The 18,344-nt window shown below is 34.5% G+C and overlaps 2 protein-coding genes across 4 annotated transcripts; both read left to right on the forward strand.

Annotated features, from left to right (window-relative positions):
* Positions 1-4,954: 4,954 nt before the first annotated feature.
* LOC132293350 (peptidyl-prolyl cis-trans isomerase FKBP16-4, chloroplastic) lies at positions 4,955-13,875 on the forward strand. Of its 3 annotated transcripts, none has more exons than XM_059790793.1 (10): positions 4,955-5,121; positions 5,213-5,350; positions 6,845-6,900; positions 7,008-7,063; positions 7,865-7,922; positions 8,642-8,716; positions 10,850-10,939; positions 11,388-11,465; positions 13,438-13,478; positions 13,593-13,875. In XM_059790793.1, the coding sequence occupies exons 1-10, from the start codon at positions 5,043-5,045 to the stop codon at positions 13,618-13,620; spliced, it is 699 nt and encodes a 232-aa protein (XP_059646776.1). In that variant the 5' UTR covers positions 4,955-5,042; the 3' UTR covers positions 13,621-13,875. The 3 variants fall into 3 exon arrangements, with proteins under 3 accessions (XP_059646776.1, XP_059646778.1, XP_059646779.1); XM_059790795.1 differs by having other exon boundaries at positions 7,865-7,916; XM_059790796.1 differs by having other exon boundaries at positions 7,865-7,880.
* A 78-nt stretch (positions 13,876-13,953) lies between these two features.
* On the forward strand, positions 13,954-17,068 carry LOC132293349 (wall-associated receptor kinase-like 20). The gene has a single exon (XM_059790792.1). The coding sequence runs from the start codon at positions 14,951-14,953 to the stop codon at positions 16,871-16,873; it is 1,923 nt and encodes a 640-aa protein (XP_059646775.1). The 5' UTR covers positions 13,954-14,950; the 3' UTR covers positions 16,874-17,068.
* Positions 17,069-18,344: the final 1,276 nt, after the last annotated feature.

Here is an 18,344-nt window from a genome sequence, read left to right on the forward strand (position 1 = left end):
GTTGTAGTGCATGGAAGGAAGTATGTCGTATATTGGTATACAACCGCCATGACTCGCATTAGTAAGTTGCTTGCCAATGATATTTATGCTAATAATTTAAGCAAAAATGGATAAAGAGAAGGCATCATGCTATTCTAATTACGAGAATATAAGTGAATGAGCCAAGTGGGAGAATGTAAGTTTTTTCTTTGAATAGTGGCTCATCCACTAATGGTATTCCACTACCATTCATAATGATATACCCATACCATTCTCTTTATCTCCCACTCATCCATCATTATTATGTTTCTTCTCTTTACATCTCAGTTATTCTTCATCTTTATTATCTTCTTACTATTTTAATTAAAAGCATGATTTGGCAAGATTCCTCTACTTGATGGTTAATAAGGAATTGTGCCTATAAATAGTGAAGGTTGGTCCTCTCTCTGGCCCATTCAATACAAGTGTATAATTGCCATCATTTATACACATTATAGATATAACACATAAGTGAGTAAAGTGTGTAGAAGGGATTAAGGGAGAGAAACCATCTTCTAGATCTTCTTGATTAATCCAAGAGGTGATTATTGTTCATTAAATATTTCAACATTTCCGCACATATGGATCAAGGTATTTATGACTATACATTATTCATGTCAAATATACATTAATGTTTAACTAACTAGTGATGATCATGAAGTTCAAGATCCAAAATAGAAGTTGTGATTAACAACCACACAATTAATTATGATGTCATGTTATGTAACAAGACGCAGGAGGGTTTCTCCGGAGCCTTTGACATGTTGTCTTGCTACATAACATGACATAAATTCGTGTGAATCTCATAAATTCGTTATACATAAAATACTAAAACTAGAAGCGGAAATAATTTATTTCAGAGCATCGATCATAAACCTTCAAAGAAACGCTCGTCACAAGAATAACAGTTGGTGTCGTACCCAATCTCTCAAACAGCTTTCACAGAGAATTCAGGAAAAAGAACAAGAAATCACAGTGACGATTTAATCATAAAATTAATGGAAAAAAGAAACATAAAACACAAGTTAAACAAGAAATGGCGATGAACCCAATGTCGTCCGGAAATAATTTATTTCAGAGCATCAATCACAAACCTCCGAAGAAACCCTCGTCTGAATCCCCCACCCACAAGAACAACAGTCGGAGTCGTACCCAATCTCTCTTTTCACTGAGAATTCAGGAAAAAAAATAAAATAGGAAATCACAGTGACAATTTAATCATAAAAAAAATAAATAAATAAATAAAACCACTAGTTAAACGAGAAATGGCGATGAACCGAGTGTCGTCCGGACACAATACCATCACCAGATAAACGGTGGAGACGACAATACGCAGATTGAGGCGGCTTGGACAAAAATGATAGCAACTCATACCTCCGGCGATGAGGGATTCGGAGTGTGTGTGAGTGAGAGTGAGAGAGAGAGAGAGAGAGTGAGGGAGTGCGTGAGTGAGAGAGGAGAAAGATCTGGGATGTACGGGTGGGGTTTCTGGAGGGGAATACATAGGGACTCTTTTGTGATTTCTGGGAGCTCAAGTGTTTTGTCGAGTAAAAATGACGCTAAGTCTAACGGCTAGTTGGCGTGAAAAGTACAATTAGAAAATAAAATAATAATTAATAAGTGCTTTACACCAGAATTGCAGATTAGTGTACCATCCACTTAAGTTACTATGCATAAATAATAAAAATTAGTAGAATGGTAAATCCAAGTATAGTTTTTCAGGAGAGCAAAATTTTCCTGTCTTTTACAATAGAAAATCATGAAATCGTTTTTTGTTTTTTATTTTTCGCCAGCAACACTCAATAGGAAAATATAAATTTTCCATAAAGAAAATATTTCACTTCCATTCCTGCACTTTCCACTACTTCCTATCTAATCAGACAAAACAAAGGCCAATAAAATCGTGCTCTAAACAAACAGAATTTGTTTTTAATTCACCAACTCAATGTGAGCATCGTATTGTTGGGTGTATTAATTAAACAAGTAAACTTAAGCCACATATAACTTGTATCTAATGACTTTCACATAAATAAAACAACCATTCTATATCTTTGCTTAATTGTTAATCTTGAACAGCAGCATCAATGAACTAAAAATAAATAAAAATAAAATTTACAATTTATTAAAATTATAAAAAAACATGCATAGAAATAATATTAAAAAAAAAAAAAAAAAACCTTACACTTTTATGTGTAGTACAAAGACATATATATAGTATAATATGGTATTATTTGATATGCTAGTGTAAGAATTAGGATTCGTGAACCGTCAGTTAGATCAAAACAAATGTAAGCATTGGTTTTATTTTATTTATTAAAATAAACATTGGTTTTATTATAAGAGCCAAAAAAATAATTAAAAAAAAAAATTTGTTGTTTGAAAATATGAAATTTGAAGTCTTACTTGTAAATTATGAATTTCTTTAGAAGAATAAAGTTAATATTGCAAAAAGCTCCTCAATAATCAATCTATTCAATAAGGAGAGTGTCACAATTTTTCTCGGCCCCCAATGTCAAGATCCTTTCTCAATAGTTACTTAAATTTTAAAAGTTCATTTCTAAGTCTAATAAATGAAGATCTATTTCACTCAAAATATTGTCCAATTTTAAGTGAAAATTGTGCTTTTAAATAGTATTCAAATTGTATGCATTTAATTTGAGTAATTCATTAAATTTATAAATTAAATATTGAAAATGAGTTGCCAAACCATTTGAGTTTGAAACTACTATGTATATCCCCTATTAAAATCCTAACTCTCATTATAATTATTACATTATTTTAGCTTTGACAGCGTAAGGACTTTTTAACGATTTTCAAAAATTATTATGGTGACTTTTGAAGTATGAAATTTTGTTTTAGAACTGAAAAGTAACTAGTTTATTGTCAAAACTAATTTCCCCATGTTTTCATCCAAGGCACCTAATTCATGTGTATGTAGGACTAGATATTGTATGCTCATGTGGTAGATTATAGGATGTTATAAGAACTCGACACCACCATTATTAATAATAATAAATAAAAATTATTTGCATTGAAACAATGCATCACCCAAGTAATCCAAACGATTACAAATGTTGTTCAATATATATATATATATACTTTTTCCTTTGAAAAGTATCATCTAAGTTAATCTTGCTAATGGGAATTGAAAACTTTAGTTTACACAAAACCATATTTACATTCACCCACACCAATTAGATAAGATGGTGTTCAGTTGTCCAATTCAATGCCTAATTTTAAATAAGTTAAGTGATTAATTAGTTTAGAAATTGATAAATTTTATGTGAATGAGACTTTATTAATAATAACTAAACATTTAAAGTTGAACTAGGTAAGAAAAAATTATCACTTAAATTTTCATTAATTAAAATAAATGTTAATAAACCAAATGTTGTAACAATTCTCACCGTAATCGAATCCCATATTGTCCGTTTTTGACTTCGGATCAAAGATAGAGACTTCCTAGTGGGTAACCCATCCTGGTACGTTAGGTTAAATAGGCTTAACTTTAGAATTCTAGCGAGTTCACGGTCATCATGGCTTTAAAACACGTTGTGTTGTAAAAGGGTATTAAATCTACATATAACACATGCCACCTCCACACCCAAGTGATATGTGATTGTTCACATGTAGCTCGTTCAGTGTGGTAGCCTACTGGTGCCACCTGCACACGTTCGCACACACTTGCTCACAAGGTTGTAACGACCCTCACCCTAACCAGATATAATATTGTTCACTTTTGGCTCCCCAAACCAAAGATTTCCTAAGAGGTCGCCCATCTTGGTATTACTCTAGGTTAAGTACGTTTAATTGGTGAGTTTAGAACTTTAGAACGCATTGTGTCGTAAAAAGATATTAAATTTACATATAACATTTACCCCATCCAAATCCTCACACACATACCCGCCTAGAAGGTAGTCACAAAGGCTGTGTTATAGTGACTTCTAATCTACCAAAGAAAATGGCAAGGGTTGTAATCTCTTAAGCCCATATGTATATATAAAAAAATTCACCTACCTTAACACACCACCTTAAATAAGTATCAAACAAATTATGACTCAAATGGGTAGCAAATTATCAATCACAATAAACATTTTATGGGACTCAACATCCACAACAAATCAAATTTCACCGATTAGTATTATTTTTTCTTATCAAGAAACTCACATATCATATTATAAACTCAAACCCTAAACTTCACCGTTTTTACAAGAATTGTCAATCACTTGCCTACTGTTTGCGGTGGTGACCACCAGATGCATATATCAGTTGGCTACCACTATGTGTTCTTGTTACCCTTTTACCCCTCTTCCCTAGGGATGGCAATTTGGCTCTCCCCGCAGTTACCAACACCGTTTTTGGCGATTTTGGAGATCGTTTTGCTTATTTGGGTATGAATGGTTTGATGCAATAAAAATTCGTGCGGGTTTGGTGCAGTGGTGGGGGAGGTCGCCCCGTCCCGCCCCGTTTAGATAAGCAAATTACTTAAATACTCTTATTTCATTAGTATATATATTTCATACTATATATTAAGTACCCTATATAACAATATTAAAGTAAAAAAAGAATTTGATTAAAGAAAATTTGCAATGGTGACGAATTGAAGATGAGGAAAAAAAACAAAAGGGCAAATCTATTTCAACAATAAATAAATTATAGTCTTAAATGGGGTGGGGCGGGTACCCGCGGGGATAAAAATGTTAAATAGTTACAGAAATGGAGTGAAAAATATTCATCTTTTTGCGATTTTGGACGAGGACAGGAATGAGATTTTTAAACGATTGTGGGGGCGCGGTTGCCATCCCAACCCTCCCCCAACAAAAAAAAAAAATGTTTGCTTGAACTTAAAAATTAAAAAATAATAAAAATTTAAAAGGAAAAGAAATAAAATAAAATAAAGAAATAAAATAAAATAAAGGTTTCAAATGTGGATGAAATTAAGATGTTATCTCTCTCACCAAAGCAAGACCACAACCAACTGGTTTTCTTCATTCCTCTTCCTAACTGACGCTACAACCGACTCCATGGAACTTTCCCTTCTCCCTTACCAGCACCACAAATCAGCATTCTTTAACCACTCTCTCCCCTCCATTACACTTACAAGTTAACTCTCTATCTCTCTCTCTCTCTAAATATATACTGTTGTAAATTTTCATTATATATGTATATATTACCGAATTATTTCAATCCACAGGAAAGAGGCCTCCCAATAAGAGTATTGTGTTGCCATTTCGCTGCTCGTCACGTTCCTCAGAGGCGACAGCAGAACCAGTAACACTATCTTTACAGCATGAGGGAAGGAGGGGATTGATGGGTTGTTTTCTTGCAGCAGGTTCGTCCATTACTCTCATCACATTTTCTCTCTCTAGATTCCACACTTATCATTTTCTTGTCAATCTTGTGACTTCATTAGATGGGTCTTGCAAATTTGTTGATTGTATTGCTACAAGGATCAATATTATTTGGGAGACTAGTATATTTCCTTCAGATTAAGACATTTTGATTAGTAAATACTAGGGTATGTTGTCATATTGCTTTAGAGGTTCAGGGTTGATCTCAATTTTCGGTACTAATGCCGGTTTGTAATATATCACAATCCAAGAACCCTGAATTGCTTTCCCATTTCTCAGTCTAGATAGAGACTAGAGAGTCAATTTGATTAACGTGTATATTTGAACATTTTGGTCAGCACCTATATAACATGAATGCTAAAAAAGATCACACGGCCATATGGCTAACACCTATTTGTTGGAATTTAAGGGCATTAGGCTTTTTGGAATTAGATAGCTCACTCCTATTATTAGGAAAAGCAATTGATTTTGCCTTTCGCAACAAAAGATCAAGAATTATGAGTAAACTATGAGTAAACAAAATAAAACAAGGAGATTCGGGAAAAAAATAATAAAAAAACAAGGACAAGAAAAAGGGGCTAGCCAGGTGCATGAGGTTCCCACATTGTGGGGTCTAGGGAGAATCAAATGTACGCAACTTTTCCTCTGATGGAGAGGCTACGATATCGAACTTGTGACCTCCAGGGCACAATCAAAAAGCCTTACTATTGCGCCAAAACCTGCAAATACAAAAAATAGTTTGTCATTGTTGAATATACATATTATCTACCAAATACCTGTCATGCTCCCGATGGTGGATCATAATCGGATATAATCATGATTATCAAATAGTGGATTCCAAACTGGTCTAATTTGTTAGAGTTCAATATACATCGTTGGGCCTATTGTCTAACAGTTTAAGCTTTGGGGGCAATTGGTAGTCTAACACGGTATCATAGCTTTGATTATGGGGGTTCTTTGCTTCAGAACTCCATCTCTGCATTTGATCTCTGGTTTGGTGTGCAATTTTGCACTTTGGTTTGGTATGTTCGTCTAATTGAATAAAGGTGTTAGAATTTGATACGCAGTATTGGGCTCATTCTCTAACTGCATAATTTTTTTGAGGCAATTGGTAACTTAAAGCTTACTAGTGTTTAAGGTAAGTCAATTAATTGGCAAGTTGTGTTACCATTGACTTCCCTATTATCAACTTATTATTTATTTCCTTCTTTTCCTTCCTTCCCCATTTAGTGCTCTGGTACATGGCTTGCTCTTCGTTTGCACCATCACCAATCTCACATATATGAACTGCCATTCTCAGCTGATTCATTTCCCTACCTTATCACTTAGTGACTTCCAAAATGTTATCTATTGTGCTCTTTTGTGGCCTTGTTTCTCAGTTTTCTTTCACAGTCTCACTCATTTATATACTTCTTCATGTTAATGGAGGCATCATTGTTTAGCTAAGTGGCTAATTAACTTCTTTTATGAGTCAGCTACTGGCATTTGTCTCTGTGACGTGGCTGGCGCTGCTAGTACGAGTAGAAGAGCTGTAAGATTCTTCTAACATGTTCATTATTATTTGTTGATTCTAGTGATTTTTTTTTTCCTTTCTTAAATATATATTGGAGAGACAGTAATTTATTTTGTTTATTGCAGCTTAGAGGAGCAAAAATACCTGAAAGCGAGTATACAACCCTTCCCAATGGCCTAAAGTTAGTAAACTATCACAACCTATCGAAATTCTTTCTTTCAGAAATATCTGCATGTTACTCCAATTAAACATAGAAATATATATCTTGTTCGTCATATCTTCCTAAATTTCTTTTCATGGTACCATAAACTTTGTATTTTACATGTAAATTCGCCTTCCATTAATGCTGCATCTGGACTCATGATAGCATAAAGGAAGTATCTTTCTAATATAAAATATATTAGTTTTATTGTTTTTTATTTTTGGGGATTATTTTTTAGCAGAAGCTGTCTGATTCTGGAAATGGGAGGATGTAACCGATCCAAGTTCATTTTTTATCTTTCTGCCAGTAGGGGGTAGAATGGGAACTCTATAATCTTCTATCCTGACATGTCTTCCTTTTTTTTTTCTTTTTTCTTTTTCTTTTTTTTCTTTTGCTTTTCCATCTCACAAGATCTCTGTCTCTCTCAACACAATTGACCTAACTTCACCAGTTTGAGTGCATTTTTCCCACAACTTCTACAATATTATAGATAAATTTTTTTTTGGGTGATTTAGCCTTTTCTTATTCTCTATAAACAATGGCTTCAAAAAGGCATTAGTGCATGAAAGAAAATCAATAGAATTTAATCTGTGGAATTTAACATTTGTTTTCAATAATATAATTACTTTGATTGAACTGTTCCATCACTTCAAGAAATCAGATTAAATCTTAGTGTTACTCTGTTAAGTAAACACATTGATTGTCTCTGGCTTCTAGTTTTTAAACTTTGTGCATGTCTTTTCTTATTTACTCAAAAGTTTTGATGGCAACATCATTCAGGTACTATGATCTGAAGGTTGGCAGTGGTCTTCAGGCTGTGAAGGGATCTCGGGTTGCAGTATGGTTGTAGCCTAGTTAAATTTCTAATGTCTACCTACGTGGTTTAAATTATTTTATAAAACATACCTATGCCACCCATTCACACCCTTCCATTTAGAGCAGAGTGTTTATTGTTTTCTTTTTAACTTGTAAATGTATGTCCTGTAAGGCATTACCTTCATTGCTGAGTTTATTTTCAGAATGTTGAGAAACATTCCATTATAATATAAGTGTTCCATATTGGAATAATATAAATCTCAGATTATAATTCTATAGATTGTCGAGCAGTCCTCTTAATCAGGACAATTCAGATTAAAAAACCAACCGAGATAGAGAAGATTCTTGATGGGGATAAACCCAAATAAGTATCATTCATTCTCGGATATGAGATACAATTAAACAAACTTTTTATTTTTTATTTATTATTTATTTTTATTTTTTTTATTTATAACAGATACAATTAAACAAATAAAATATCTTCAACGCTGAAATCTCTTTTGAATGGTTAAGCTTATTGAATTATTGTTAATTGTTTAGTGCATAAAGTATGAAACTGTGTAAGACAGCCAGTAAATTTGTTCACTCCAGTAGAAAACTTGGCAGATTGTATTTGTGTTTCAAAGGTTCTTCAAATTTTCCATTAGGGTTTGTTCTTTAGAATTTTAAAATGAATATACGATTCTTCTGATTATTTTCTCTCAAGCAACTGGACTAAATGATGTTAAATTCATGTTGTAGGTTCATTATGTTGCTAAATGGAAGAACATCACTTTTATGACAAGTAGACAGGGGCTTGGTGTTGGTGGTGGAACGGTAAGATTCAATGGTACATTTATCATTCATTTCCCTTATAATTCATTTTCTGTATTAATATCATGTGTATTCTGGCTAATGTAAGAGGCCCCAATGTATACGGAAAGAAATGGTTTCCCTATTTCAACTTTCATGGCGGTACTATGAAAAAGCAAATAAATTGATTCATCTAGAAGAGCATTTTACTAATTGTACAGGGCGGCGTTCTGTTTGTTGTTGAGGCGACAAAACACATTTGTATTCTTCATCCTTCTAGTAATTGAATTAGATGAGATGGTTTTCCTATGAAAAATTTCACTCCCTCATCTTTCAACAAGCTGAAAGCAGGTGACAGTGGAGACATTGCACATCTTATCTGCTTCAAGTGGAACTAATTAGGGGTTGCAGTCCAATTTTGAATTACATCACAGATTGGTAAGGAAAAAGAAGGTGTTCCAGACATTGCAGATTGAGAGGTGGAACTAAGGTGTTCCAGAGATTGTGTGAACCTTTCTAGTAAAGCCGTTGTGGCGCAACGATAAAGGTGCTGGCAATGCATTCAATGGGGTCAGGGGTTTGATTCTTATTGCTTTCAATCAAGAATCATTAAACAAATCTTCCTATCTGGGCTACAAAGAATAAAAATGTCACAAAATGAGTCCCCTTGTTTTTCACATAGTGAATGTCTTATCTTACAGTTGTCCTCTCTTTTTGACTTTCTCTAAGGTGAGGAACTTTAATAATTAGTATTCAAACCGAAAACAGATGTTACTCCCTTTCTTATATATTTTTCTTTCTGTAGACAATCAACTCATCTCAAGAGTGCTTCATGCCCCTACTAATTGTGTTTGGCTACATGAATTCTTTTTCCCATTTAGCTTAATATAAGACCACATCCCAATGATATCACTGGCCTCCATGTCTATTCTCAACATCGCGATGCACATTTTCTTTGTTACCTTCATGCTTTACTCTTTTTCAATGGTACAAACATTCTTTTTCCAATGTATGTGACCATATTATCTTAAACTCCATACTCCAATCTTATCCTCTATTAGTGAAGTCCAATAAAGAGCAGAGAGAAAAACAATAAAAATAAAAAAAACAAAAATCCAATGGTCAATTATCTAGTTTCTCATGAATCTATGTAATTTTTAAACATTCTATGCAATAAAGTACAATTGGATTTATAGCTACACTATAATTTTTTCATCTCATTTGATCGTTTATAGACAAACAGTAACCACATCAAGTGTGCTTCTTCTCTTAATTTATGTTGTTCTAATTTTGTTAATAATGCCTTCTTCACTCCTTGGTAACTGTTGCTGGTTTAATTACTTGGAAACTATAAATGTTCTTTTCTTTAGCAAAACCAGTTTTCATCATCGATGCCCTACAATACTTTCTTCTTTGATGGAGACCCACAAATCTAGCAAAGACTCCATTTTCCAGTCCACATTTCTCTTTCAGGTGGCCAGCAAATCAGCTTAACCCCAATATTCTGATAACTAATTAAGTTATGTGCACATTTTTTTTTTTATACTAGTGTCAGAGTGTGTGCACCGGTGTTCTATTCAGCTTCTTGATTATTGTTATGTTGTCTTTAAAATATATTTATTTTATTTTACTCTTTTCTTGAGGTGTCTATTATACAAATAGCAGTTATTTCTTTTGATTCTATTGTTTTCATTTATATCCACCTGGGCAGAGGTGACAAAAGAATATATTACCTAGTGTAGTCTTTTTAATTGTGAATTTGGGAGGGGCAAACGGGGTACACACCTAACTTTTTGTTAACGTGATTGATTAGGATTTACCTTTCATCTATCAGCATAATTATCGTAGTTGATTAGAGCTGACTTGGTAAACTTAATACTTACCTTATATGTTTAATATGTGCATGGTATATATACCTCCTTGTGAGAAGAATAAAAGAATGGTAAGATTTTTCTCCCTATTTTTCTCTAGTTTTGACACTTTTGATATTACTTTTGCAAAGTGGCTGATTCTTAACGTTTAACTGCCGAGCTTTACCACTGCACCAATCAATTGCGCTATCATTAAAGAATAGTTACCTATCTTAATTTCTTGTGTAACTTATCTTTTGAAGAATTCTTAGCCATAACTAATTTATATATGCTTGAGTTGCTGCAGCCTTATGGATTTGATGTTGGTCAATCAGAGAGGGGCTCAGTCCTTAAAGGATTAGACCTTGGTGTTCAAGGGATGCGGGTAGGAGGTCAGGTGAGACCAGTCACTGGCATGATATTTCCTTGTTTCTTCTGCAGAATCCTGTTGTGTAGAATGACCTTGATTTCAAATATTTGAAGGAGCTAATCATGTCATTCACCATTTCTGTTCTTTTGTAACAATCCTAAAGTTGATACTCATCCAAACAGCTTGAGTGAAGAGAATCTTTTAGTCTCAAAAGTAACATGATTTTACTTTGATCTCATTTAATCAAATAAAGTGAAATTTTATGTACCAATTTCTTTCAGTCTTTAAATTCAATTTTCTGTTTTAGAAGGCACAAGTAAGTGGAAGTTTGATGTCATCATGTCAGAAAATTGAGCTTAGTCCAAGAGCACTTATTATTCACATTATTTATGAATGTTTAAAACTTGGACAAATTTGCTAGTAGGGGCCTAATTTACTTACTATATCAATTGTTTAATTCATCAATTTCTTGCAGCGGCTGCTGATAGTTCCTCCTGAGCTAGCTTATGGAAGCAAAGGGGTACAGGAAATCCCTCCAAATGCTACAATTGAAGTAATACACCTTTCTCCCTTACTTCAGTTTTGGTTTGAAAAGGGAAATAGTGAATTTAAATGTTGTTGGGAAATAGAATGGATCCAGAATGTTCTGTAAAGAAATATGAAGATACAAATTCATCATCCGTGAAAAAGGGAGTCGATGTAGCTGATTATGGCAGATCAACTTTATGTTTTTATGGATAATTCTTTCAATTTTTACTGATGCTTTTTATGAAGGCTCCCAATATCAGCAACAATCTATACTCAATGGTGGTTTTTAACAAAGTTGCTTCTAATAGATCTCTCATAACACCTTAAAAGTATAGGGAGTGATTTGATTTTTCTCTCATATTTGCTGCTAAAAATACATTTGGTCGATTTACCTAATGAATTCCTTTGCAGCTTCAGACTTGCAAAGCTAGGTTACAGAGGCTGTTTTTGGTAAATCACACATATCAAGAGCTAGGGGAGCTAGAAAAATTTATTCATATTGTCAAACCAATTGAAAACCAGCATGCCACCCTCTACTTCTTCTCAGAGCCAGTTCAACTTAATTGAGCTGATTTTTCATTTTTGATGATTTTTTTGCAAAATTCTGAATTTTACATTATCAATTGTGACTTGCTCAAGCCTCAGGCTTTATACTTTTATAAATCAGTATTTTCGATTCTCCATATCCTCTTCCCTTCTTTACTTATCAATATATAAAACTTTTTTCTCTGGAATGTTCATCTAATTGGACAAGGGTATAATCCACTTTGAATTAGGTTTCAGTCTTTTATTGGATGGACCAGCTATCATGTCGTCACTAAACACATTAAGTGGTCTATTTCCTAAGATAGTGAAATCAGTAAGGCACAGCTCAAGACATAGTGCCTAAATTTTTTTGTTCATTTATCGAGTGTTTGAATTGGAATCTCAATCTAGAAATTTTTTGATTATCAGCTCTTGATATATGCTATATCTTATTCAGAATTTTTAATTTTTTAAATTATTAGTGAAGGTACAAAACTCTAAAAGATGAGATCTGCATCTGATTTGATGCTTGTGAGTGTCAATTCTAGTGAGAAATGGAATATACAGGCTCCGTATTTAGTCTTGTAGCCTTTCCTTCACTAAATGATATTATTGTTTGACCAATTCCATTTCGATTTTTCCAAACCTGGTAAGTCCAACTGGTTGGGATGGACTGGTTGATTTTTTAGTTCTTTACACTGCATTAGTCATCTGATTTTAGATGGTCTAGCCCTATTTCCACTTAAATCTAGTCGGACCATCCCATGCTGTCAACTTAAACACAAATGTCTAATTCTTTCCGGTAAACCTATTTGAAAATATTTGGTTCTTCGAATAATAAATTAGAGTTAGATAGATTATATATTATTATAGAGAGAGAGAGAGAGAAAGAGAGAGCTGCATCAGATTCTTTAGATGTGTACAGAAATAATAAGAAAATGTATAAGATTCTTAGGGTACTAATGTACAAAAAAAAAAAGAAGAGAGGAGACGAGAACTGAATGGCTTTGAGCTTCAATATTATATCAAAGTATCCCTTTTGACAATGACTGGATGAAGAATTGGAAAACACTCATGCCTGGTTAAGTAGAAGTAAACCCAGTCACAGTAAACTAATGTCAGAAACTCAAATTTTCTGTAATAGGTTTCCATGTCCGAAAGTAGCTTTCCAAACTTAACAGACAGAATCTTCTTAATATTGAATTGACACTGTTTAAATGCTTTGCAGCACTTTAGTTTCACAGACATTTTCCTTTGTCTTTATCGTGTAATAATAAGATCAGTAATATTCCCATGCATTTGTGCAATTAGTCTCTCATTATTTTTATACTCACTTGAATTTAATATTCTTTTAACTTCTGTTATACTTCTGTAACTTCCCTTTTACACATTTACATTTTATCTTATTACATTGTAATCTTTTTCTCTGCCCCTTTTTTTGTCGTTTTTCTCTTTTTTTGGTGGATCGACAGCTGGACGTTGAACTACTGGCCATCAAACAAAGCCCATTTGGGTATGTAATGGGTTCTGAGAAGCATCATCTCTCTTTGCTGAGTGGCATGTATTTCCACAGTGATTTCCTTAGTTGAACGTCTCTTGGGCTTAAACTCATTATTCCATTGTGCAGGTCTCCTGTAAAAATTGTTGAAGGATGAATTGGTCATGTTTTTCTACTTCTTGTCATTTGCTTAACCAGTGTAGAAGCCAACAGCTTTTGGCAAAGTTGGAAGACTGCCCTGTTTTACCTTTATTGTGGATAATGAAGCTGCTTTCGGTTGTTCTTGGACTGGGAAAAAAGTGTGTGAGCACATTTTGACATCATATTATTCATATTACTGTAATTAGTAGTTGTATCTTTTGATAAGATTTTTAGCATCTCGAAAAGTTATAAAAATGCTATTCTGGTGGGATACATGAGTAATAAAGGTGCCATAGAAAGTAAAATATCTTATTTAATAGATTGTCATGAAAATTATTAAAATTTCAATAACTATAACAATTAGAAAGAAAAAATAATGAAATTTGATGGTTGAGTTTTGATAGATTCAGCTTGAAGTGTTGTTTCAGCAACAACCATCTAATTCACAAAAGACAAATTTCATCAATTATAATTTTTGTTCTACTTCTATGCACGGTTCCTTTGCCTAGATGGGACATTTAGAAAACATACACACAGATTACTGTTCATGCTGATGATTTGATATCTATTTTCCATGAAATTGTAGAGCATGTGACTACATTTGTTTGTACTTCCTTCTTCATTACTTTTTATTTGTTGATAGATTGTTATTATTGTATTTTCATACTATTACTTTACGAAATTCTTTGCACCTTACAATTATAATGTGATGATAAATGAGACAGATTGTATTGTGTAAAAGTGTATTGTGCTTTTGTTTGCCTTCAGCAGATGAATATATTAGTTGTTTTAAATTATCCGCATTTATGCTTATAAGATAACTAAATATGAAGTTTTTTTTATAGTGTAAGTGGTAATGAACTGTGGAATTCTTTCTTTTATCTTTGTTAATTTTTTTTTTTTTCATTTCTTAGTGATTCGTGCTCCTTTTGACAAGAGGAAAAGAATATGAAATTCTTTGTTGTGCGAGTGCCAATGAACTGTTGAATTCCTTCTTTTATTTCCACTTTTTTATAATTCATGCGTATTTTAAGCAAGTCTTCGCTCAACCAAATGAAAGGAAATGAAAATCAGAGAACCCATTAGTTAGCAGTGCAAGTCTTTCTAGTTAGACACTTCCTTATATAGCGAACATGGTGAAAATTTCTCCCTATCGACACCATCATATGAGAGGAATCCAACTGTCCAATAAACACCAAAAGTTCCATTGTTTTTAACATAGATTCCTGCAGCTAACTCATATCTCATTTCACCCACTTTATTCTGTTTTGCTAGCCTTTATTTATCCCATCTTCGTTCTTCTTTGTACCATAATCTTCTCAACTCTTTCCCCTTGCTCTTGCAAAATGACTGCAACCAAATCAAGTGTAAAACCACCACTTCTTTCTAGCTCCCTTTTCTTTCTTCTTTTCATTTTTAATTACTGTTCTTCACAAAGGACCTGCCCAAACTGTGGCTCCACAGAAATCCCATATCCTCTAAGCACAAACCCCAATTGTGGCAATCTAGACTATTCTCTTCGTTGTGATCCCCACTCTCAGAAACTATACTTTGATGCCCTAAATGGAAGTTCTTATCTCGTCCTCAGGATCATGGCTTCCTCTCGACGCATGGTGGTGCAACCATCACCTTGGCTTCCTGGTACATGTGTTACTCAAGACATGCCTGTAAGTGAGGGAATCTGGTTGAACCAGACACTCCCCTTTAACATCACTTCATCAAACACAATCTTCCTCTTCAACTGTTCGCCTCGTCTCTTGGTCTCTCCTCTCAACTGCACTACTTCCAGCCTTTGCCACCGTTACCTTGAGAGCTCAGGACATGTGGACACCAAACGCGCACTTCAGTGTGCGAGTGGTCTTGACCCCTGTTGCACCTTTGTTGCTGGTGGCATGCCGTCAGCATACAAGATACGGCTGCATAGTTCAGGTTGCAGAGCATTCAGAAGCATCCTTGACTTGGATCCAGAAAACCCCACAAACCAGTGGGAAGAGGGGTTAGAAATTCAATGGGCTCCTTCACTTGAACCGGTATGTAAAACTCAACTTGATTGCTCTGGGGCTTCCAGGTGTTCACCTGCCAGTAAAAATGGCCTCTTTCGTTGCCTTTGCAATAGAGGCTACTACTGGGATCATGACCGTGGAATTTGCTTGAAAAAGAAGAACTCAAAGTCTGACCTCACTTTAAAGGTCTCAATTGGGGTTGTCTCAGTTGTCTTTCTTGCTGTAATAATGGCTGCATTTACAGTGAGAAAGTCCATCAAATTATCTAACCAGGTGAAGCTTGCCAAGGAAAGAGAAGACATGTTAAAATCAAGCAATGGCGGGAAATCTGCAAGGATGTTTAGCCTGAAAGAAGTGAAGAAAGCAACAAATGGCTTTTCTAAAGACAGGATATTAGGGAGTGGTGGCTTTGGAGAAGTCTATAGAGGTGAACTTCAAGACAGGACTGTTGTGGCCGTTAAGTCAGCTAAAGTGGGCAACATCAAAAGCACCCAACAAGTGCTCAACGAAGTTCGGATACTTTCTCAAGTAAATCACAAGAATCTTGTCAGGCTCTTGGGTTGTTGTGTGGAAGCTGAGCAACCACTGATGATCTACGAGTACATATCAAATGGTGCCCTCCATGACCATCTACATGGCAGGTGCTCTACCTTTCTGGACTGGAAAACAAGGCTAAAAATTGCTCTACAAACTGCTGAAGCATTGGCTTATCTGCACTCAGCTGCTTACACACCCATCTATCATAGAGATGTCAAGTCAACTAACATACTCCTGGATGATGGCTTCAATGCGAAAGTTGCAGATTTTGGGCTGTCCAGATTGGCTTGCCCGGGGTTGAGTCATGTGTCCACCTGTGCTCAGGGAACATTAGGATACTTGGACCCTGAGTACTACCGCAACTACCAACTAACAGATAAGAGTGATGTTTACAGTTATGGGGTTGTGTTGCTCGAGCTTCTCACTTCCCAGAGGGCAATTGACTTCTCACGGGAACAAGACGATGTGAACCTGGCCATTTATGTGAGTCAACGGGCTACCAATGGTGCAATCATGGAAGTTGTGGACCAAAGGTTGGTTGGCGAGGAGCCTTCCATGAAGATAATGGGAAGTGTGAAGCACTTCTCGGACCTTGCACTTGCCTGTCTAAAGGAGAAGAAAGAGGAGAGACCTAGCATGAGGGATGTTGTTCAACAACTCCAACATATAATGGAAATAGTAGTAGATCAAGAAAAGGCTTCTGAGGAGGTGAGTGTTGAAATTATATGAAGGTATTATGATACTTTTTAGTGTGGCTTGCAAGGTTGACATATGGATTTGTATAACCTTTGAATATTCATGTTATAAAGATAAAGAAGTGTAGATGTGAAGGTAGTTGAAATGATGCTAATAAAGGGCCCTAATTTTGTATTGCCCACAGAAGCTAAAGTTGATTCTAAGGATGAATTTGAGTGGGAGTGGAAAGATGATAAGAAATAAATTAATAAGAAAAGGTAGGGATCAGATACTTGCTTTGTGCAGAAAGTATGAATGATACAAAAGACATGATTTTCCAAGTATGGGGTGATTGGAATCTGATGGGATTGGACTTATCATGGATTGCTTACAGTGGAGAAAAAGCAAACCAGCTTTTGAGAATGGGGAAAGCATTTGCATACAAAGTTGTCAGGTATAAAAAAAATTCACTTGTTAGCATTACTTGGTTGTTATCATATCTTTCTCCTTTATAAAAAGATCTCTCTTTATCTCTCTCTCTTCACACACACACACACAAACACACAAATAGTCGTTCATACGCGAAAAACTAGTTCCAAGATCAATGTCAGATGTATATTTCAGCAGATTCTCTATATCTACTCAGGCTGCATGCACTAAATGGATTGTTGATCTATTATCTAAATTGTCGTTCATTTCCTAAATTTTCACTGCTTAATGATTTATTTAAAGTACGTGATTAGGGAAGAAAATTAAATAGTTGGGAAGTATTGAAATACAAAATTGAGGTTCTGCTATAATTCATTGGATGAGATATATATATATATATTAATTAGGTTGTATGTATTAGATCATATTTCAGATCTTTTAGCAGAAAATCAAGTTTATCCTGTTGCCTTTTTCCTCCTTTTTGTATTTTTGTCATCAATAATCCCAACACCCTTTGATTAAGGGAGATCATACCGGATGCAACTTTTCAAGATGTTGCATATTGAGTTTTTTTTGCTTTATGTTTTGTGAGTTCTATGTATTAATTACAATTGTTATGCTTTATTTTTCCATATTGTTGTTTGAAATCAAGTCTTCAGTAGTACTTACGCTCAAAATTAATATTGTTTCTTGAATTAGAACACATTTTCTCCTTTTCAAAGAACCCTTTACAGTGTATCATATTGAACAATTCACAAGTATCACACTTATGAGACACTTGTAATGTTTGTGGGTCTCGGGTACAATACGCCGCACCGGACTCCACTTCTTAAAATCATGACTCCATACGACACAAAACCTAATCAAAGTTTTTGACTTGAGTGGTACCGGACTCCACTTCTTAAAATTATGACTCCATATGACACAAAATCTAATCAAACTTTTTGACTTAAGTAGTACGTCCTCCCCGCCTTTTCCAACCTGTTCGTGAGTATATTGTATATAAATAAATATTCCATCGTGACCCTTTCTCTTAACCAATGAAAATACCAAGTCTTCAATAGTGCTTACACTAAAAATTAAAATTAATATTGTT

This window comes from Cornus florida, unplaced genomic scaffold, assembly GCF_030987335.1.
Source record: "Cornus florida cultivar Cherokee Brave unplaced genomic scaffold, ASM3098733v1 CherokeeBrave_3.0.0_Hap2_Chr02, whole genome shotgun sequence".
NCBI lineage: Eukaryota > Viridiplantae > Streptophyta > Magnoliopsida > Cornales > Cornaceae > Cornus > Cornus florida.